Source organism: Limanda limanda, chromosome 14 (assembly GCF_963576545.1).
Source record: "Limanda limanda chromosome 14, fLimLim1.1, whole genome shotgun sequence".
NCBI classification, from domain to species: Eukaryota; Metazoa; Chordata; class Actinopteri; order Pleuronectiformes; family Pleuronectidae; genus Limanda; species Limanda limanda.
Genome location: NC_083649.1, coordinates 110,001 through 132,500, shown reverse-complemented (window position 1 = coordinate 132,500; position 22,500 = coordinate 110,001). Strand labels below are relative to the sequence as shown.

The window sequence follows — 22,500 nt, the reverse complement described above, 5'->3', positions numbered from 1 at the left end:
GTCTTCAACTGTCTCATGATCTCTCTCTCTCTGTGGATTCATCAGTTCACTGATCACTCGTTTCTCTGGAGGATCTCGAACACGACGACACTGTGAAACAGACCAAAGAGTCTCAGTCAGGTTCTTTTCCTCCAGAGTCTTTGTGTCAGTAGAAATATCGATGACGCTGCCGAAGCCTTCAGGTTCTGTTGTGTCCACATCACGTGTCCGTCCGTCCCTTCAGCAGCCTGGGACCTGAGCCACTGGCTGAGACACTTATCACCATACACCCCCCCCCGCACACACTTGTCTTAATCTAAACATGACATGACCTTTATTTTGAAAGTCAGAGGTCATGAACCCTTCGCGAGTCATCACAGAACTGAAGTTTTGACTTCAGTCGTCTTTACTCCAGGTGATCACCATGACAACGGACCTAAACCCATGATGATGGGCGCGGCTCAGTCTCCTGACCAATCATATGACAACCCCACTGCTCCAGGCTCCGCCTCCAGACAGGAGGATCCACAGGTGGACGCTATGTGGAGGTCAAAGGTCCTGGATCTGCTGACTCAGCTGGTCCAGGTCCAGAGGGAGGCGGCCCACCACCAGGGCCAGGTGGTCCAGCTGCTCAGCGTGCTGGGAACTCAGGTGAGCTTAGCTCAGCTTAGCTTATTTTAGTTTAGCTTTGTTTATGGGGACTCTGGATTATATGAGTAACTGAACTCATCTTCAGATAAACTGGTTAATAATGGTTTGTTCATCTCAGACTCACTTTAATTGAAGTAACCATGGTAACGCTGGGTGTTGTTGCGTCCTCAGGGTTCTCAGCAGATCCAGGATCTGCAGAACGTAGCTCGGCACCAGAGTCTTCTTGTGGAGAACCATCAGGCTCTGCTGCTGCAGACGTCTCGTATCGCCACCCACTTGCACGACATCACCAAGAAACCTGCGGCTGACGGCCAATGAGATCCTCGGATTTTCCGTAGACGGCCAATGAAATGATCTCTTTGAAATGACAGTGACATATGTTGAAAACCAATAAGGTTAAACTGTACACAACGAATCAACCAATGATTTTTATTATTATTTCTTCTACTAATTAACCGCTGAGATTGTTAATTATTAATCCAGTTAATGACTGATTAACCTGTTGATCAGTCCGTGGACGATAATGATTTGTTGTATGAGTCTAATCTTCACTATGTACGTGTATGAAACATGTATGTAGAACATGTATCTAACATGAATGTACAATCCCTGTTTTATTACAGTTCTATTCAGTTACTGACATCAGAGCAGTTCTCTCATTGGCTGATCGTATTTCCTCGATGATTTCACTTTAATCAGATGTGATTTCTGTGATTTCCGCTGATTTGAAATAAAGTTGTGACGTCATCATCTGTTCATTCGTAGTGTGTCTGTATTTTCCTTTTCCTGTGTTATTCAGTCAAACACACACACAGACACACACACACACACACACATACACACACACACACACACAGCTCATCTGGTAGAGACAAAAACAGTCCAAATAAAAATGGATATAGTGATTATATTGCTGGGGTGTAGAACCTGAAACAACCAGCAGAGGCTCCAGAGTTTCTTTTAGCTCCAGTGTTGGTCTCCACCAGCAGGCTGTGGCGTTCAGTTCTTGTTTGTGCAACTTCAGATTCACTTCTGCTTCTTTGCAGGTCCTCCACTGATTCGTCTGAACTCCGTCTTCCTGCACAACCAGACTGAGAAGGTGCTGACGGCCGGCACCGCCTTCTCTCTCATTTGCCATGGCAACGGTTCAGTCCGCTGGTCCAGCACTGCGTTTCGTTTTGCGCATCAGGTCAAACCCTCGGACGTTGTGGAGGTGACGAGTTCAGTCCCGAGACACACCGGGACGTATCGCTGTGGGTACACGGACCTGAGCCTGGAGCACCTGAACACCTGGATCCACCTGTACATCACAGGTAAATCCGGCTGAGGACACGCCCCTCCACAGTTGTCAAATGGTTCCAAATGAAAAGTGTATTTTTTTTGGTTTGTGGATCCGTTTCCTGTTTACTGTTGATTGACCTATGACCTCCTGTCTCCCATCGTCCCTCTGTCAGACCCGTCTGACCCGTCCAGTGGCTTCGTCACTCATCTTCACCCCCCCGCTAATGTCAAAGAAGGCCTGGACTTCTTGTTCAGGTGTCTGCCCACCGACCCATCCATCACAAACTTCACCCTCCAATCAGACGGCAGCACGGGCGATAGGGGGCAGGGCCTGCCCCAGGGCATGAATGTGACCTTTGACCCCCGAAGAGGAGCACTGATCCGAGACGTACAGAGGTCGTTCAACGGACGCTACGTCTGTTCAGGCTGGAAGGACGGGAGACAAGTCCGATCGAGTCCTGTCGACCTGCTGGTGGTGCCCAGTGAGTCCAGCTGTCATCAATCAATCACATGTTATGAGTCTCATCTTCCCAGTTTGTCTCATATTCCCAGTTGGTCTCATATTCCCAGTTTGTCTCATATTCCCAGTTTGTCTCATATTCCCAGTTTGTCTCATATTCCCAGTTTGTCTCATATTCCCAGTTTGTCTCATATTCCAAGTTTGTCTCATATTCCAAGTTTGTCTCATATTCCCAGTTTGTCTCATATTCCCAGTTTGTCTCATATTCCAAGTTTGTCTCATATTCCCAGTTTGTCTCATATTCCCAGTTGGTCTCATATTCCCAGTTTGTCTCATATTCCCAGTTGGTCTCACAGATGTTCACAAGGATCAACTTCCTGTTCTTAACTCAACACGAGTCAAACAGAAACTTAGTGATCAGTGAATAAAGCTCATGTGAGGATCCTCTCCCAGGACACACACATGCTGATGGACCTGAACACATCAACACAACAACACAACAACACAACAACACAACAACACAACAACACATCAACACAACAACACAACAACACAACAACACATCAACACATCAACACAACAACACAACAACACAACAACACATCAACACAACAACACAACAACACAACAACACATCAACACATCAACACAACAACACAACAACACAACAACACATCAACACAACAACACAACAACACAACAACACAACAACACAACAACAGGATTCACTACATGAGAAGAACCAGTTTGTTTAAACTACTTCATGTTTAAAGTGTTTCTCCATCATGTCTGATGGAGGTGAAGGAGCAGATGAACTGAGGAGTTCCTGATGGTGAAGATGTGAGGAGACATGTTGTGTGTCCAGAAGTCTTAGGTGACGGTTGTTACACACCTGTCTGTCCACCTGTCTGTCCACCTGTCTGTCCACCTGTCTCTCCGCCTGTCTGTGCACCTGTCTGTCCACCTGTCTGTCCACCTGTCTGTCCACCTGTCTACCTGACTCTCTACCTGTCTGTCTGCAGGGCTGCGTCATCCCCCCCGCCTGTCTGTCAGTCAGGAGGAAATAGTTCTTCTGAAAGGTGAAAAGTTTGAGGTCACCTGTCTGAGCAGTAACCCCTCCCACTTCTACAACCTTTCCTGGACACACCCACACATACAGGTGAGCGGTCACAGGTGAGAGGTCACAGGTCAGAGCTCACAGGTCAGAGGTCAACTGTGTGTTGACTGTTTTCCCTCCATTATTGTTCTGCTTCTTTCCAGTCACTGAATGTGAGCACCAGCCGTCACTATGGAAACCAGCGCCTGTTTGTCAACAGCACGGTGACGGTCTCTGCTGTCGGACTGAAGCACAGCGGAACTTACACCTGTACTGCTGTCAACGAAGCTGGAGTCGCCATGGTAACCACACAGCTCAGAGTTCTGGGTAAGAAGATAAAACCAAGACAAAAATAAACAAGTGAAACATTGAAATTAAACGGAGAGAAAGAAAAGATGAATGAAGAAAGTGGTGGTTAATCTCTCTTCTCTTCTTCCTCACCAGAGCGGCCCTTCCTGGTTATCTACCTGCAGCCCAGCCAGCATGCTAACGCTAACACCAGGACCAAAGCGGTTGAAGGGGACCTGTTTGCTAATGTTAGCAGCATGCCAGCCAAGCTAGCCGCTAACATTAGCAGTGGTTCACTGGAGGTCAATGGGAAAAAGTTTGCTAATGTGAGCCCCAATGGCACATATATGAATTACCCTCACAGTGCTAACACTAGCAGCAACAGCAAAGTGGAGGCACATGAAGGCCGAGATGTGACGTTAACATTCATGATCGAGGCATATCCTCCAATCAGGAACCACGACTGGACGACACACATCAACAACGATAACAATGATACACTGTACCAGGAGAGCTACAGTGCTAACGGCTACAGGTTAGCATGCTAATGATTACACGTGAATGTGCTAATAATTACAGGCTTACATTTTTGGATTTCTGCTGCAGAAAGCTGCTGCACCACATAATTCCACCTTAAGGTTTGTTAAAGGGTGATTGTGTGGAACTTAGTGACATCTAGTGGTGGAGTGTCATGTTGCAGCTGAAAGTATTTAAATAATAGTATTTAATAAAAAGGTTGTAAATATACAGAATTACATATAAATATGAAGAATTTAAATAAAAAGTATTTACATAGAAAGTATTTATATAGAAAGTATTTGTATAGAAAGTATTTATATGTTATTTATATGTTGTTATTATTATGGTTTGTATAGGTGGTAATTTTGGTGTTTCATTTGTTAAGGTGGTATTGTTATTGTTAAGGTTTGTTAAGGTGGTATTTTTCCGGCTCAGGTCCAAGGCTAGCCTGCTGCTGCGCCGCGTCCGTCAGGAAGATCGCGGTCGATACTCCTTTCATTACTCCAACTCATTCTTCAGTGGTTCACAGGACGTCCATCTTAGAATTTACCGTAACAAACTTTACTTCCTTCTCTTTGTTTTTCCTTCTGATAATCACATCTATAAATGTTGACTTCCTGTTAAAATAAGATGTCCTCCTCCAGGTTCTCCCAGTGCTCAGGTGAGTCTGCAGAATGACACGCTGACCTGCAGCAGCGTCGGGTATCCTCTACCCACAATCCTCTGGTACACCTGCCCTGGGCTCCGGGACACGTAAGTAACACTGAACTTTGTTCATCGCAATCTGATCATTTCTGTTTCTTAGAGTCTGAGCAGCAGCTGAACATAAAGTTTGTCCTGAGGCTAGCGCTACAGGGGAAGTTGTAGGGTAATTGTGTGTTAGACAAAGTTCCATTCTGTATGTAAAGCTGTTATTACATCATGTTAATACATAATAACACACATGTGAACTTCTGAGGAACCTTTGAGCAACAACAAACTTCCTGTTCAAACCAACAGAGATGAAATGATTCAGTTCGTAAAGAATAAAATGTACGACTACACTCTGCAGGTGTGGAAACGTCTCAGCCTATCGGGTTCCTTCAGCACGGGTGACATCACAGGAGGAGGAGGAGGCGGTGAGGACACACCTCCCGCGGCCGGCTGACAATGATGTCACTGTCGAGTGCGTCGCCCTCAATGAGCTGGGAGAGTCGCGTCAGGTCTTCAGTCCTGGTGAGTTCTTAAAGAACCTGGAGCAGGACCAAACATGTAGAGTTCTGTAAACTGTTGTTGTCACGTTCTGTAGGAGAACCTCCGCTGTTCTTCACTCTGCCTCTGATTGGAGCTCTGACCTCTGCCGCCGTCCTCCTCCTGCTGCTATTGGTCGTCTCTTACAAGTGGAGACAGGTGCGTTTGTTGAGATGATGAAAATTCAGTTGACATGCAAAGATGTCACATGTTTGATCCCTCATGTTTACATGTGTCCGGTAGAAATATGAAACTATGGAGGGAACAGCGATAAGAATTATTGGAACATGAACCTTCTTCTTTTATTAGAAACCAAAATATGAGATTCGTTGGAAGATCATCGAGAGCACGGACGGAAACAGCTATACCTTCGTTGACCCCACCCAGCTGCCGTACAACCACAAGTGGGAGTTTCCACGAGACAAACTCCGCCTGGGTACACAACTGTGTGTGTCTGTGTGTGTGTGTGTGTTTCTGTGCTTATATCTTTGTGAGGACCACGTTAAGAATAGCCCTACAAAGTGAGGACATGTTGTCTGGTCCTCACCTCTTGAATGGACTGTTTGAGGGTTAAGACTTGGTTTTAGGATAAGGGTTCGGTTATGTTTAGGTTAGGGTTAGGCCTTATGTCAATGTGTGTGTCTGTCTGCGGGGGTGTTTGTGTGTCTGTGTGTGTGTGTGTGTGATTCAGACCTTGACCTTTGACGTCTCTGCGTATCAGGTGCGGTTTTGGGTTCCGGTGCGTTCGGGAAGGTCGTCGAGGCGACAGCGTACGGAATGGGAACCGACGACAACGTCACCAGAGTTGCCGTCAAGATGCTCAAACGTCAGTAATTTCTTATTTTTGTAAATGTTACAATTATACAATTATTATTACAATTATTTTTATTTAACTTTGATGATGTCATCTGATTTGTTAATGAACAGCGAGCGCTCACTCAGAGGAACGTGAAGCTCTGATGTCCGAGCTGAAGATCCTCAGTCATCTTGGTTACCATGACAACATCGTCAACCTGCTGGGAGCCTGCACTCGAGGAGGTGAATTCATCTGCTACTGGAAATCGTCCCCTGCTAAACTACATCCTGTTTGTTTGATTAAAGTCAAGTGAATTTAAAATAAATGAAAACATGAACACGTGATCAGGATGGACCAATCACCTCGGAGCTAAGTGCCACAGACAGGAAGTCAGAAAGTTTACTGTCTGTTTGTCTGACGCTGTAACCTTTGACCTCCACAAGGCCCCATGCTGATGATCACAGAGTACTGTAGCCATGGCGACCTGCTCAACTTCCTACGGGCTCACGCTCACAACTTCATGACGTCCGTTCTGAATGTGAATGAACATGAGGAGGAGGTGTTCTATAAGAACCTTGCAGCCCAGAACACCAGAGTCAGGAGGTTTGAGTTCTTCTGCTTCAACCCACGGATTGGATCTGACAGAAATTACTTAACCTAAAGATATTTAAATTAGTTTGTTTATTTCATTTTGTTGAGTGCTTAGCTTACAATGACAAAAAGGCATTCTGATTCTGATGCTGCGTTCCAGACAACTCGGATGTTGGATATTGAAGTTTCTGAGTTCTGACTTCCAAGCGGTGCATCGTGATGAGATGATTCAACTGTGACCAGAGCAACCTCCGTTCATACAGAATCAAAGAGGAGGGAGACAACGCCGTTTGATCATTATTATCATTATTATTCCTATTATTATTATTATTATTATCAATATTTTTTTCTTTAATCTTAGAAACACATTCAATGCATAAGAGCTCTGACTCTGATTGTGAGGCGTCCACTGCACTTTCAAGTAGGAGGTCGGAAAATTCCAACATCTGTGTTGTCTGGAACGCAGCATGAGTTCAAGCAGTTCTGACCTTTGACCTGTGGAAACACTGAGTGACATCATCTGACGTCTGACGTCCAATCATGTGTGTTTCAGTGACAGTGGAATATCATGTTGTTCAGAGTATCAGGAGATGCTGCCAGCTCAAGCCCAGAAAGGTAACGCACCTGAACACACCTGAACACACCTGAACACACCTGAACACACCTGAACGCACCTGAACACACCTGAACGCCCCTGAACGCACCTGAACACACCTGAACGCACCTGAACGCACCTGAACACACCTGAACACACCTGAACACACCTGAATGCACCTGAACACACCTGAACACACCTGAACACACCTGAACGCACCTGAACACACCTGAACGCACCTGAACGCACCTGAACACACCTGAACGCACCTGAACACACCTGAACACACCTGAACGCACCTGAACACACCTGAACACACCTGAACACACCTGAACACACCTGAACACACCCGAACGGACCTGAACACACCTGAACACACCTGAACACACCTGAACACACCTGAACACACCTGAACACACCTGAACGCACCTGAACACACCTGAACACACCTGAATGCACCTGAACACACCTGAACACACCTGAACACACCTGAACGCACCTGAACACACCTGAACACACCTGAACGGACCTGAACACACCTGAACACACCTGAACACACCTGAACACACATGAACGCACCTGAACACACCTGAACGCACCTGAACACACCTGAACGCACCTGAACACACCTGAACACACCTGAACACACCTGAATGCACCTGAACACACCTGAACACACCTGAACACACCTGAACACACCTGAACGTACCTGAACGCACCTGAGTTGTGTAGGAAGATGGATCCAGTTTGATCTGCAGCTACAGAACCACAGGAACAAAGAGTTCTCACCAAATAGCTTTCACACGTCTTTGAATATAACTTTTTACTGCAGGAGACGACTGGTAGCCACAGACCGAAGACACGAAGGAATGGTGTTAGTGGAATGGCTTGAGCCTGAAGTGGAAGTTGAAGCTAATTCAAGCTGAACCCTTCACTTACAGTCAGATCAGGGTTTAGCTACTTTGATGGAATCCCCCCCTGAACTACGCTGCCTGTCTCTGTCATGTCAGACCTGTCTCACTCTCTGTCTTTCCCTCAGGCGTGCACTCAGACGGCCTGTCTGTCTGTGACCTCATGGCCTTTTCCCTCCAGGTGGCTCAGGGTCTCGACTTCCTGTCCGACAGAAATGTGGGAACACCAACACAGACACACACATACACACACGCAAACACACACACAAAGACACACCAACTCACACACACTGATTGTTCCTCTCAGATATCAGCAGCAGAGCTGTAACTGTCTCTCTCTCACCTGTCTCTCTCTCACCTGTCTCTCTCTCACCCGTCCATCACTCAGTGTATCCATAGAGACGTAGCAGCGAGGAACGTCTTGTTGACTCATCTTCGTGTTGCAAAGATCTGCGACTTTGGTTTGGCTCGAGACATTCACCATGACGACAGCTACATCGTCCAGGGAAACGTAAGTACACACTGTCACAGTAAACAACAGTAAACAACAACAACACGGGCAGGACCCTGAACTACGAAGCAGGATTTGTGGTCTTCAGGTAACTTCAGGTTTAATTCAGAGGTTTCTGTCCTACGAAGCTCCTCCCCTTGTCATCAGGGTAAATCACCATGGTAACTCAACCTGAGCAGCTGACCTGCTCCAGGTGGAGTTGGAGATAAGACATCAAACTGAATTAAGCTCCGCCCACTGACCAATCACCTCCTTTGAACCATGACATCATGTTCTCAGAGGATCTGTGGAGCTGGTTGTTTGAGTCCCTGAGGAGGACCGGGGTCTTCAGAGGAGGACCGGGGTCTTCAGAGGAGGACCGGGGTCTTCAGAGGAGGACCGGGGACCGGGGTCTTCAGAGGAGGACCGGGGTCTTCAGAGGAGGACCGGGATCTTCAGAGGAGGACCGGGGTCTTCTGAGGAGGACCGGGGTCTTCAGAGGAGGACCGGGGTCTTCAGAGGAGGACCGGGATCTTCAGAGGAGGACCGGGGTCTTAAGAGGAGGACCGGGGTCTTCAGAGGAGGACCGGGGTCTTCAAAGGAGGACCGGGGTCTTCAGAGACCCATAGGAGCCTTTGAGCTCCTCTGATGAGCTTCTGAAGATCTAGATTCTCCTCAGAGGATCCGAACAGAACCCACCTGACCCGTAGGAGCAAGGTGATCCTGGTCCCACAGGCTGCAGCTGCTTCACCTGCTCACTGTGGCTGATGCAGAGAAACTCAATCTACATTTTACACATTCAAGTCTTTTCTCTAGTTTCTATTGTTCTTTGTGGTTTTCTACTTATGTTCATTGAGTTTCTGACTTTCAAACCTCATTGTACTTGTGTGTACTGATATCGATATACAGTAGAAATAGAATCACAGTGTTGTACCTGTTGTATTGTAAAGATATGATATAGACTATAAGTAGACTTACTTATAGTATATTTATAGTTAAATATGTTGAACTTGCTTCGTAGTACAGGTCCCAGCTGATAGAGTGAACAATGGTGTGTTTTATTGTGAAACTTCCTGTGTTGTATTGTGAAACTTCCTGTGTTGTACTGGGACAGGCCCGCCTCCCAGTGAAGTGGATGGCGCCGGAGAGCATCTTCCAGTGCGTCTACACGCTGCAGAGCGACGTGTGGTCCTACGGCGTCTTGCTGTGGGAGATCTTCTCTCTGGGTAAGGATCAGTCACTGAGTTCCTTCAAATCTCTGAAGACAAGACCTGTGACATCAGAGTGACATCATCATATTATCCCGCCCTCAGGCAGGAGCCCGTATCCAAATGTTGCCGTGGATACCAACTTCTACAAGATGATCAAAGATGGCCGCCACATGTCTCAGCCAGACTTCGCTCCAGCGGAGATGTAAGACAACACATGATTGAATGTTAATAAAGATCTTTAGAATCTGACTCAGCGGTCCTCGCAGGTATCAGCTGATGATGCTCTGCTGGAGTCTGGAGCCCGCCCACAGACCAACCTTCAAAACCATTGGTCAGCTCATCAACAGGCTGTTGCCCTCCACCAATGACATGTCGCCACATCACAGCCACCAGGTGAGGAGCAGTTACAGAGCCGAGGGAAATGTTCCCTCCGCTCTGGCTGACAGGCTGGTGTCCCCTCAGGTGAAGGTGTACAGGAACGTAGACGAGTTTAAAGAAGAAGAAGAACAAGAGGAGGAGGAGATGAATGGAGAGATGGTGAAGAGAGGAGAAGAAGAAGAGAACGGACAGAGAGGTAATGAACACACAACAACATCAGCTGTTGATGAAACACAGTTGTTCTGTGAACCTGACATCACTTCCTGTCCGGATCCTCAGAGCGCCGTGATGATGGAGAGGAGGAGGAGACAAAGATGAAGAACATTTATCAGTCTTCTTGATCGTCCAATCAAAACCGGTTTATCACTGTTTATTAACCAATAAGAAGCAGACCTCATTATCACTGCTGAAAACCTTATGGATAAACTGAAGTCAACATGAAACCTTTATTGAAAGATTCAGTGTCAACAGACTCGAGGTCACATGATCTCTTTCTGAAACATCAAAGGTGTTGTTTTCACACGTTGACATGGTAACTCAATAAAGATTCATCTTAGAGAATGTCACTGATCCTTTTTATATACAGTCAGATTATTCAGATTCAGGAATTGACCAGAGATTAGGATTTTCAGATGGATGAAAATGATGGATTAATCATCATTATTACATTACATTTAGCTGACGCTTTTATCCAAAGCGACTCACAGTAAGTGAATCAACCATGAGGAACAAACCCAGAACAACAAGAATCAAGAGAGTACAATTTCTTAAAAAAAACATAAAACTACAAAGTGCTATAAGTAAGTGACATTTAAGTGATACTAAGTTGTGAGTTTAAACTTTTATTCAAGGTGAAGTTGGAAGAGATGTGTGTCGAGCTGGTTCCAGGACAGGAAACAGTCGTGTTCTCATCTCATTCATTGATTCTATCTTTTTGATCTTCTATAATTTTCAATCTGATTATGCTGTTTATTTCTATTAATTACATTATTGATTGATATAATGACTGAAATCCTCCATATGTTGTGAATGAATGAAGTGTGAAAATAAATCAGAATCAATAAAGTTGGTTTCAAACTCATCTGTTTGTGAACAACATCATTGTGTTTAATTAACCAGTTATTACCTGGCAGGTGAGTACAGGGGGCGGGGTCACAGGTTTTCACCTGTGGACTTTAGATTGTGATAAAGAAACGTTGTTGAAACGTGAATCTGAAGAAAAACTGTTTTACTGAACTGTGTGACATTACAGCTGTTTGATTGACAGGTTGTCGACAGTTCTGGACTTCAAACTCATTAAAACAGTTTTAAAACATAAATCATGAGAAAAGCGAAGTTCACTTCCTGCTGCTCCGTGTTCCCAGCACACACATATCAATGCTCTTTATCAGCTTCTGTATTGATAAAGCCATTAATCATTTTCAGCTCAATAAAACTGATCACAGGTCAGGGTCTGATCCTTGGACCTCAGATTATAAATCATAGAGGAAACCGAGGTCTTCAGGAGGAACACGTTCAACAAGCAGCTGATTTATTCATCGCGAGCGTTCCCTGAAGTCGACAGGATGAAGCAGCGTCTGTCCTCTCTGGAGTTTGGTCTCACCGTCCTTTCTTTCCTTCTTCTGATCTGCTGTGTCGGACTGATGGTGGTTTCATGGATCAGCCTCGGCTCTGAAGGTAAATGAATGAATCAATTAACTGATCGGTCCTCAGAGGAGCCCGATGACGACTGTTAATGTGTTTGATCCGAGGAGCCGTTGAGCCCGTGGTGCTGAGTGGTCGCATGGTGATCACACAGGGCGCTGACTTCTCTGAGCAGCTGACCAACTGCAGCAGTCCCGCCTTCAAATCTCTGGCCTTCGATGTTCAACAGCTGGTGAGAACTTTTGCTTTGAAAGAAACAGAAACAGGAAGAATCCCACCAGCAGCTTTATTTATCAGCCTTTATTTTGAAAGACAGTGAGGTTTATAGTCCTTCTGATTGTCTATGTTCTTGTTGCCTGGCAACACACACTGTGCACAAGACTTCTCACAAGCTGGTGCAATGAAAGATGATGTTTCACTCTGATCAGGTTTAACTGAACCCTATAAACTGACGTGAGCTCTGATTGGTCGATAGGTGTCCGAGGCGTTCGGCCTCACTGAGCTCAGGCGACTCTACAAGTCCTGTCAGGTGTTAAACTTCAGGTCAGACTCATCAAGCCCTTTGAAACCGATCAATCACATTAATACTGATGACTCACACTGACCAATGACTTTGAAACTGATCAATCACATTAATACTGATGACTCACACTGACCAATGACTTTGAAACTGATCAATCACAATGTATTGATTCATCAATAACAGGACTTTTTGATTTGATATTGATTGCTCAATTGATTGACAGATGATCAATTTAATAGTCACATTTGAGTGATTGATTATTTGATCAATGATTTATGTATTGATGATTATCGTATTGATGAGGTTATTACTTATTGATGTTTGTTCTAAGTCAGGGAAGCGTGGTCGTGACCGTTGACCTCTGGTTTTATAATATGATCGACGCGAAGGAGGCGGAGCAGCAACTGGGGGCGGGGCTTACAGAGGCAGAGAACAGAGGATTGGTGATTGACAGGAGCAGCATCCATATCACAGGTGAACAAAGTGACAGTAAATTGACTGTGACGTCACTGTGAGGTCACTGTGAGGTCACTGTGAGGTCACAGATGAGGTCGTTTTAGATCAGAGAAGAACAGAATACATCAGTTTCGATGAGATTAGATCATGTTCGAACAGGTTAGATCAAATTAGATGAGATTACATAAAAACTGATAAAATCAAATCTATTATAGATATAAAATTAGTCCAGATTGGAATAGATACAATTAAATGAGAGTAGATGAGATGATAAAAGATTAGATCAGATTAGATCAGATTATATAAATTTAGTCCAGATTAGAATAGATTCAAACAGATACAATTAAATGAGAGTAGATGAGATGATAAAAGATTAGATCAGATTAGATCAGTTTATATAAATTTAGTCCAGATTAGAATAGATTCAAACAGATACAATTAAATGAGAGTAGATGAGATGATAACAGATTAAATCAGATTAGATCAGATTATATAAAATTAGTCCAGATTAGAATAGATTCAAACAGATACAATTAAATGAGAGTAGATGAGATGATAAAAGATTAGATCAGATTAGATCAGTTTATATAAACTTAGTCCAGATTAGAATAGATTCAAACAGATACAATTAAATGAGAGTAGATGAGATGATAACAGATTAGATCAGATTAGATCAGATTAGATCAGATTATATAAAATTAGTCCAGATTAGAATAGATTCAAACAGATACAATTAAATGAGAGTAGATGAGATGATAACAGATTAAATCAGATTAGATCAGATTATATAAAATTAGTCCAGATTAGAACGGACTAGAACAGTTTAGATAAGATTGGAGCATATTAGAAAAAAATTCACTTAAACATAAAATTCACTTTTTTTGCAGAGAAAGGAGAACTGACGACGGAGACGCCGACTACGGAGACGCCGACGAGCATCACACCTACAACAGGTGACACACAAGTCATTAGCACACACTCATACACACTTCGTACACACTAATGATTGCTTTGGTTTCCATAGCGATGTGTCCTCCTCATCAGAAACACTGCGCTGATCGAACGACGTGTGTTCTGATCAATCGTTTCTGTGACGGAGTCAACGACTGTCCGGACGCCTCCGATGAAGACGCCGCTCGCTGTGGTCAGTGCTAATAGAAACAGTTTAATGTGGTAAACGCTTTGAATTTATAAAACACTTTCCTAGTCTTGATGACCACTCAAAGCACTTTGTATCATAATAGGAGTCATAGATTTTGTGATTATATATGTATATATATATATATAATTCAATGTTGTTATTGTTTACACACTGTACACAGTAACATTGACTGTTTGTGTCCTTTCCACTATAAATATTAATATAAGTCAACTGATAGTATCAGCATTCTGTTTCCATAGCAACAATGTGTGACGGACAGTTTGAGTTGAGAGGACCGACAGGTTCCTTCAGCTCGTCCAACCTTTCTAAAACGACTTTTTGTCGCTGGATCATCAGGTGCTATGATTACACACATTATACACACTGTACACACATTCTACGTACACATTTTACACACACTATACACATTTTACAGAGATTCAACACACTCTACACACACAATAACATAACAATATTACATGTCATTTAGCACCTTTATCCAAAGTGACTTCCAATTAGTGCATCCAACATCTCTCTCTCTCCTCTCTCTCTCTCTCTCTCTCTCTCTCTCTCTCTCTCTCTCTCTCTCTCTCTCTCTCTCTCTCTCTCTCTATATATATATATATATAAATATATATAAAGAGAGATATAATACACACTGTACCCACAATACACACATATTATACACAGTGTCCACATAATACACAAATTCCACACACAATACACTAATCATTCAAATTTACACACAGTTCACACAATACACACACATTACAAACACTGTATACACACTTTATACACCTACTACACACATGTGTGCTGTTCTAATGACTGAAGAGAGTTTTCACTCCGATTTATTGATGTTTGTGATGATTTTAGAGTCGATCGAGGTTTTTCGATTCAGATAAATTTTCAGCAAACACAACAAAACGTCAACAACCTGAAGATTTATGAAGGAGTCGGACCAAAGAAACTGCTGACAGGTAAAGAAACCAACCAACTAACTAAATAAATAACTAACTGACCAACTAACTAAGTAACTAAGAAACTAAGTAACTAAGTAACTAACTACCTAGCTAGCTAGCTAACTAACTAACTAACTAACTAACTAACTAACTAACTAACTGACTAACTAAACAACTAACTAACTGACTAACTAAACAACTAGCCAATTAACCAACTTACTAATGAACGAACCATGGATTGACTCAGGTCATGACGCATCGACCTGGTATTGCAGTACCTCTAGGACACCAGTTGATGGCAGTGATGCACCTTGATGTTTGTTGCCACCAGCCAATAAAGAAGAAGACTCAGGTCACCTGACGACATGTTGATCTGATTTGTAGCTGAGCTCTCGGGCTCCGCCCCTCCTAGGACGGTGTGGCTGCTGACGGACCAATCAACTGTGGAGTTTATCGCTGATGATGTCACCAACCTGTCAGGATTCAACGCCACCTACAGCGCCACCAACTTGTTCAGCCTCTCTGGTAACACGTCCCACCTCAGGTTATATCTGTGATTATGTTCTTGACTGATTGTTTGTTTGTTTGTCTCAGATCAACAGAAAGTGACCTGCACCTTCGAGCAAGGCGTCTGTTTCTGGCGGCAGCGGCAGGACGATGACGATGGAGACTGGACTCTAGCTAACGGCTCCACGTTCCCTCCGCTGACCGGCCCGAGTTTCGACCACACGCTGGGGGACGGCTCTGGTGGGTTGGATGTGGATGATGTCATCACATGAGATGTTTGTCATCGATACATTATTGATTATTGATCAGTTCAACTGTCAGGTTTCTACATCGTCACACCTTGGAGTCCCGGCCAATGGCTGAAGAGCTTCAGGATCCACAGCCTCCCTCTGACTGCGTCCACGCAGCCCATGTGTCTGAGCTTCTGGTAAACAACAACTACCATAAACACGTAAACAAGTTAACAACATGTAAACAACTAGAATATGAACAAACAACAGGTACCACATGTTCGGAGACGATGTCCACCGGCTGCGAGTTCTGCTGCTGCGATCGAACCCTGCCGTTACCGTGGTGTTCCAGAGAGATGGTAACTATGGCGACAGCTGGAACTACGGCCAGGTCACCCTCAACCTGACGACGGAGGGCACGGTCAGTGACCTCATGGAGCGATCATGTTACTGATCCTCACCAATAGGTGAATGGTAGCTGTGTGACCTCTGACCTCTGCAGGTGGAGTTTGAGGCCCTGAAGAAAGGAGGGATGAGGAATGACATCGGCCTGGATGACATCACTCTGACCGCTAATCCCTGTGGCCCCAACCCGCCTGAACCCACTAACGTCCCCCCAGCGACCACCCCCACCCCCATACCAGGTGAGAGTAAGACCACGCCCCTTCATAGTCCACATCCCAATATCTGGTAAACCACTTTGGCCACACCCCTTGTACCAGGGTGATATTTAGACCACGCCCCCTATGTCTCACAGGTTACTGATGAAATCCTACTGATCAGTTTCTTTTTATCTGACTGCACCCCCCCTGCTCTCATTGGCCCAGCTGACTGTGGAGGGCCCTTTCACCTCTGGGAGCCAAACGCCACCTTCAGCTCGCCAAACTACCCACAATCCTACGGGAACAAGGCTCATTGTGAGTACAAGTCCTGTGATATCATGTGATCTGTGATGTTTACCTGTCCCCCATGTTGGGGCGGTCAGTTACCCATGATGCTCTGCTGCAGGTCTGTGGACTCTCCACACGCTGGAGGGTCAAAACATTCAGCTCCACTTCCTGGACTTTGACATTGAAGCAACCTATGACGTGGTAGAGGTGCGGGACGGGGCGGGATCTAACTCCACCTTACTGGGTGAGGAGGGATTACCCACAATGCTCTTCAGCATCGTCCTGTTTCCTCTTCTCGTTTTTACTTGTTTCTATTTTTTCAGCTGTCCTCACTGGGATCGATGGCCCCACCCATGACTTGTTCTCAACAACCAATCAGATGACAGTGTGGTTGTTTACAGACGCCTCAGGTCACGGCCGAGGATTCAGCGCCAACTTCACCTCTGGGGTCAACCTGGGGTCACCAGGTGAGTCAGCGGTCACACTGAGGTTTATATCAACAGATCACAGCTGTGCTATTCATTAATATGATTGGTTATGGGTCTTTTGTTTGTGAACAGCTCCGTGTGCAGCCGGTCACTTCCAGTGTCAGACAGGAAGTTGTATCCATGGCGTGCGCCAGTGTGACGCTGTGGTCGATTGTCCCGACGCGTCTGATGAAGCAGACTGTGGTGAGTGTGATGAACAACACAGGATCAATGATATCATGGTATCTTGTCTCCTGGCAACAGTTTCTGTGTGTGTGTGTGTGTGTGTGTGTGTGTGTGTGTTTTAGTTGTGTTACAGGTGAACGGGTCAAATCGTCTCCAGTTTCAACTCATTTCCACTTTGTTTACTGTCTGCTCTAAAACCTGGACCCATCACCTGTCTCACTTCACCTGTCGATATCTGGGCTACAGGTAACACACCTGTCTCACTTCACCTGTCGGTACCTGTCTCACTTCACCTGACGGTACCTGTCTCACTACACCTGTCGGTACCTGTCTCACCTCACCTGTCGGTACCTGTCTCACTTCACCTGTCGGTACCTGTCTCACCTCACCTGTCGGTACCTGTCTCCCTTCACCTGTCGGTACCTGTCTCACTTCACCTGACGGTACCTGTCTCACTACACCTGTCGGTACCTGTCTCACCTCACCTGTCGGTACCTGTCTCACTTCACCTGTCGATATCTGGGCTACAGGTAACACACCTGTCTCACTACACCTGACGGTACCTGTCTCACCTCACCTGTCGGTACCTGTCTCACTTCACCTGACAGTACCTGTCTCACTTCACCTGTCGATATCTGGGCTACAGGTAACACACCTGTCTCACTACACCTGTCGGTACCTGTCTCACTTCACCTGTCGATATCTCGGCTACAGGTAACACACCTGTCTCACTACACCTGACGGTACCTGTCTCACTACACCTGTCGATATCTCGGCTACAGGTAACACACCTGTCTCACTACACCTGACGGTACCTGTCTCACTACACCTGACGGTACCTGTCTCACCTCACCTGTCGGTACCTGTCTCACTTCACCTGACAGTACCTGTCTCCCTTCACCTGTCGGTACCTGTCTCCCTTCACCTGTCGGTACCTGTCTCACCTCACCTGTCGGTACCTGTCTCACCTCACCTGTCGGTACCTGTCTCCCTTCACCTGTCGGTACCTGTCTCCCTTCACCTGACAGTACCTGTCTCCCTTCACCTGTCGGTACCTGTCTCACTACACCTGTCGGTACCTGTCTCACCTCACCTGTCGGTACCTGTCTCACCTCACCTGTCGGTACCTGTCTCACTTCACCTGTCGGTGACTGTCTCCCTTCACCTGTCGGTACCTGTCTCACCTCACCTGTCGGTACCTGTCTCACTTCACCTGACAGTACCTGTCTCACTTCACCTGACAGTACCTGTCTCACTTCACCTGTCGGTACCTGTCTCACTTCACCTGTCGGTACCTGTCTCACTTCACCTGTCGGTACCTGTCTCACTTCACCTGTTGGTACCTGTCTCACTTCACCTGTTGGTACCTGTCTCACTTCACCTGACGGTACCTGTCTCACCTCACCTGTCGGTACCTGTCTCACTTCACCTGACGGTACCTGTCTCACTTCACCTGTCGATATCTCGGCTACAGGTAACACACCTGTCTCACTACACCTGTCGGTACCTGTCTCACTACACCTGTCGGTACCTGTCTCACCTCACCTGTCGGTACCTGTCTCACTTCACCTGACAGTACCTGTCTCCCTTCACCTGTCAGTACCTGTCTCACTACACCTGTCGGTACCTGTCTCACTTCACCTGTCGGTACCTGTCTCACTTCACCTGTCGGTACCTGCCTCACTTCACCTGTCGGTACCTGTCTCACTTCACCTGTCGGTACCTGTCTCACTTCACCTGACGGTACCTGTCTCCCTTCACCTGTCGGTACCTGTCTCACTTCACCTGTCGATATCTGGGCTACAGGTAACACACCTGTCTCACTACACCTGTCGGTACCTGTCTCACTTCACCTGTCGATATCTCGGCTACAGGTAACACACCTGTCTCACTACACCTGTCGGTACCTGTCTCACTTCACCTGTCGGTACCTGTCTCACCTCACCTGTCGGTACCTGTCTCACTTCACCTGTCGGTACCTGTCTCCCTTCACCTGTCGGTACCTGTCTCACTTCACCTGTCGGTACCTGTCTCACTTCACCTGACGGTACCTGTCTCCCTTCACCTGTCGGTACCTGTCTCACTTCACCTGTCGGTACCTGTCTCACTTCACCTGACCGGACCTGTCTCCCTTCACCTGTCGGTACCTGTCTCCCTTCACCTGTCGGTGACTGTCTCCCTTCACCTGTCGGTACCTGTCTCCCTTCACCTGTCGGTACCTGTCTCCCTTCACCTGTCGGTACCTGTCTCACTTCACCTGTCGGTACCTGTCTCACTTCACCTGTCGGTACCTGTCTCACTTCACCTGTCGGTACCTGCCTCACTTCACCTGTCGGTACCTGTCTCACTTCACCTGTCGGTACCTGTCTCCCTTCACCTGACGGTACCTGTCTCCCTTCACCTGTCGGTACCTGTCTCACTTCACCTGTCGGTGACTGTCTCACTTCACCTGTCGGTACCTGTCTCCCTTCACCTGTCGGTACCTGTCTCCCTTCACCTGTCGGTACCTGTCTCACTTCACCTGTCGGTACCTCTGCAGGTCCGGGGAAGCGTCTCTGTTTACAGCTTTGCCAGAAGATTCACCATTTATGATCATCACAGTCACCAGCAACGGAACCATGGAAACCACAATCAGGTACTAAAGACCAGAACCAGAACAACAACTAAAATGAGGGCTAGAAACCGATTCAGAAACAAAACCAGGAACAGGAACAGATCTATAAATAAACCAGAACCAGTTGAATATTTATATATTTATATGTACAGTATATAATACAACAAAATGTGTTTATTTTCACTAAAACGTTTTTTTTACAGTGAAACCTGCCCCAGTGAGGAAGTGATTTCATTAAACTGTGACAACCAACGTGAGTAATCGTTCTCGTGTTCTTCTTCTTTTTTCTATTATATTGTATTATATTTTATTATTTTATATTTTATATTTTATATTTTGTATTTTATATTTTATATTTTATATTTTATATTTTATATTTTATATTTTATATTTTGTATTTTATATTTTATATTGTATTATATTATATTACATTACATTACATTACATTACATCATATCATATCATATCATATCATATCATATCATATCATATCATATCATATTATATTATATTATATTATATTATATCATACTAAATTGACCTATATTATATGGTGTGTTCTCTTGTCCTGTGTTGAAACATCTGAAATATTCCTTCTCGTTAGTGAGTCGTCCTCAAACTCTTCTACAGAAATCTGTCAATTTGTATTGTTTTTGTTGAGCGTTAATTATAAACAGTGAAGTTAGGAAACTTTCTGATCATCCTACCTGGTTTATCTGCACTGAAGATTTTATGTATTTTTAATACATACAGCTCAGTATAAAACATAACAGCAACAATACAAACATACTGCTTTTACTTTGAAGACAACTTGCCAAACAGGAAGTGATTATGTGAACATTGTTGTCGTTATGGAGATTGGTACCTGTAAAAACGATATGATTTAATACATAAAACCAATCATCAAAAGGATCTTTGTTGATTTGATGTCAGGTTTGACCCAGTTACCAACAACTGCTGTCGTATATCTGAGGACCTAGAAGAAGACATACTGCCCCCCCCCCACTCACTCACACATAGGGCTGGTCTGGACTGCTTTTTAAAATTGTATTCATATTGAAGGAATCAGGTGTTCAAATCAAACTCAACAATTAACTTTCTCTGGTGATTTATAATTAACACACAGACCATTGTTATCATAAGTTACTGTTGTTACCATTAGTTACTATTGTTACCGTTAGTTACCATTGTTACCATTAGTTACTATTGTTACCGTTAGTTACCATTGTTACCATTAGTTACTATTGTTACCGTTAGTTACCATTGTTACCATTAGTTACTATTGTTACCGTTAGTTACCATTGTTACCATTAGTTACTATTGTTACCGTTAGTTACTATTGTTACCGTTAGTTACCATTGTTACCGTTAGTTACCATTGTTACCATTAGTTACTATTGTTACTGTTTATTACTATTGTTACCGTTAGTTACCATTGTTTCTGTTAGTTACCATTGTTACCATTAGTTACTATTGTTACTGTTTATTACTATTGTTACCGTTAGTTACTATTGTTACCGTTAGTTACCATTGTTACCATTAGTTAGTATCGTTACTGTTAGTTACTATTGTTACCGTTAGTTACCATTGTTACCGTTAGTTACCATTGTTACCGCTAGTTACCGTTAGTTACCATTGTTACCGTTAATTACCATTGTTACCATTGGCAAACTCTCCGTCCTATCTCAGTACAACATGCTGATAAAGTGGGAGGGGTCTCAGGCTGAGGGAACTGAGAAGATTTCAAATAAAAAATTAACAATTATCTTTGTTTTAGCTTGTGGAGTTCGTCGAGTAACTGACACAACGAAGGAGACGGACCAATCAGAAGAGAGAAACCCGGGTCAAGGTAAGAAAATGAAAGTTTGATCTCAACTGTCAGATCAGATCCTGGTCATTGACATTTCGTTTGTGTTTCCTGCTTCCTGTTAGCTGTGGGCCGGGTAGTGGGAGGAGCAAATGCAGTGAAAGGGTCGTGGCCGTGGATTGCGTCTCTTCAGTGGAAAGGACGTCACGTGTGTGGAGCCTCTGTGATTGGCAGTGATTGGCTGCTCACTGCTGCTCATTGTGTCTATGGGTGAGATAATCATCACGTCTCATATGTAAACACAGAATCTATAAAACACAAGTGATGTATGAAATATATTAGATTAGACATAAAAAAATGTTGACATAATGAAGACATGTAGCTGAGCTGTTTAGAAGCTTCCTGTGTGTGTCCAGCAGGTGTCCTCACAAAGACATAAAGACACGATAAAGACACAATGTCACTTCCCCCCTCACAGGAAAAACATCCACCTCCAGTCCTGGACTGCTGTCCTCGGGCTCCACTCCCAAAGCAACATGAACCCTGCGGAGGTTCAGACCCGACGAGTCGATCTCATCGTCATCAACAGAAACTACAA

The 22,500-nt window shown here is 44.8% G+C and overlaps 2 protein-coding genes across 2 annotated transcripts in view; both read left to right on the top strand.

Moving 5' to 3' along the window:
• The window catches only part of csf1rb (colony stimulating factor 1 receptor, b), a 12,772-nt gene extending 1,735 nt beyond the window's left edge, over nucleotides 1-11,037 (top strand). Inside the window, exons 2-23 of the mRNA XM_061085758.1 lie at nucleotides 862-870; nucleotides 1,677-1,943; nucleotides 2,085-2,393; nucleotides 3,394-3,530; nucleotides 3,632-3,794; nucleotides 3,912-4,290; nucleotides 4,710-4,825; nucleotides 4,919-5,027; nucleotides 5,326-5,489; nucleotides 5,563-5,663; nucleotides 5,814-5,940; nucleotides 6,226-6,330; nucleotides 6,432-6,542; nucleotides 6,744-6,903; nucleotides 7,445-7,506; nucleotides 8,526-8,614; nucleotides 8,786-8,908; nucleotides 10,002-10,113; nucleotides 10,201-10,300; nucleotides 10,365-10,491; nucleotides 10,561-10,672; nucleotides 10,756-11,037. Of these exons, the coding sequence (XP_060941741.1) occupies nucleotides 862-870; nucleotides 1,677-1,943; nucleotides 2,085-2,393; nucleotides 3,394-3,530; nucleotides 3,632-3,794; nucleotides 3,912-4,290; nucleotides 4,710-4,825; nucleotides 4,919-5,027; nucleotides 5,326-5,489; nucleotides 5,563-5,663; nucleotides 5,814-5,940; nucleotides 6,226-6,330; nucleotides 6,432-6,542; nucleotides 6,744-6,903; nucleotides 7,445-7,506; nucleotides 8,526-8,614; nucleotides 8,786-8,908; nucleotides 10,002-10,113; nucleotides 10,201-10,300; nucleotides 10,365-10,491; nucleotides 10,561-10,672; nucleotides 10,756-10,817 (3,044 nt within the window). The 3' untranslated portion in view covers nucleotides 10,818-11,037. The remainder of the gene's footprint in view (nucleotides 1-861; nucleotides 871-1,676; nucleotides 1,944-2,084; nucleotides 2,394-3,393; nucleotides 3,531-3,631; nucleotides 3,795-3,911; nucleotides 4,291-4,709; nucleotides 4,826-4,918; nucleotides 5,028-5,325; nucleotides 5,490-5,562; nucleotides 5,664-5,813; nucleotides 5,941-6,225; nucleotides 6,331-6,431; nucleotides 6,543-6,743; nucleotides 6,904-7,444; nucleotides 7,507-8,525; nucleotides 8,615-8,785; nucleotides 8,909-10,001; nucleotides 10,114-10,200; nucleotides 10,301-10,364; nucleotides 10,492-10,560; nucleotides 10,673-10,755) is intronic.
• Nucleotides 11,038-12,038: 1,001 nt separating this feature from the next.
• Nucleotides 12,039-22,500, top strand: part of tmprss15 (transmembrane serine protease 15) — a 14,550-nt gene continuing 4,088 nt past the window's right edge. Inside the window, exons 1-23 of the mRNA XM_061085756.1 lie at nucleotides 12,039-12,153; nucleotides 12,228-12,352; nucleotides 12,596-12,663; nucleotides 12,975-13,117; nucleotides 13,987-14,052; nucleotides 14,124-14,243; nucleotides 14,501-14,597; nucleotides 15,117-15,220; nucleotides 15,587-15,727; nucleotides 15,797-15,949; nucleotides 16,031-16,136; nucleotides 16,210-16,360; nucleotides 16,442-16,583; nucleotides 16,767-16,856; nucleotides 16,948-17,073; nucleotides 17,153-17,296; nucleotides 17,390-17,500; nucleotides 17,605-17,728; nucleotides 20,022-20,117; nucleotides 20,300-20,349; nucleotides 21,873-21,944; nucleotides 22,028-22,172; nucleotides 22,381-22,500. The exon at nucleotides 22,381-22,500 is cut by the window's right edge and continues 62 nt beyond it. Of these exons, the coding sequence (XP_060941739.1) occupies nucleotides 12,042-12,153; nucleotides 12,228-12,352; nucleotides 12,596-12,663; nucleotides 12,975-13,117; nucleotides 13,987-14,052; nucleotides 14,124-14,243; nucleotides 14,501-14,597; nucleotides 15,117-15,220; nucleotides 15,587-15,727; nucleotides 15,797-15,949; nucleotides 16,031-16,136; nucleotides 16,210-16,360; nucleotides 16,442-16,583; nucleotides 16,767-16,856; nucleotides 16,948-17,073; nucleotides 17,153-17,296; nucleotides 17,390-17,500; nucleotides 17,605-17,728; nucleotides 20,022-20,117; nucleotides 20,300-20,349; nucleotides 21,873-21,944; nucleotides 22,028-22,172; nucleotides 22,381-22,500 (2,606 nt within the window). The 5' untranslated portion in view covers nucleotides 12,039-12,041. The remainder of the gene's footprint in view (nucleotides 12,154-12,227; nucleotides 12,353-12,595; nucleotides 12,664-12,974; nucleotides 13,118-13,986; nucleotides 14,053-14,123; nucleotides 14,244-14,500; nucleotides 14,598-15,116; nucleotides 15,221-15,586; nucleotides 15,728-15,796; nucleotides 15,950-16,030; nucleotides 16,137-16,209; nucleotides 16,361-16,441; nucleotides 16,584-16,766; nucleotides 16,857-16,947; nucleotides 17,074-17,152; nucleotides 17,297-17,389; nucleotides 17,501-17,604; nucleotides 17,729-20,021; nucleotides 20,118-20,299; nucleotides 20,350-21,872; nucleotides 21,945-22,027; nucleotides 22,173-22,380) is intronic.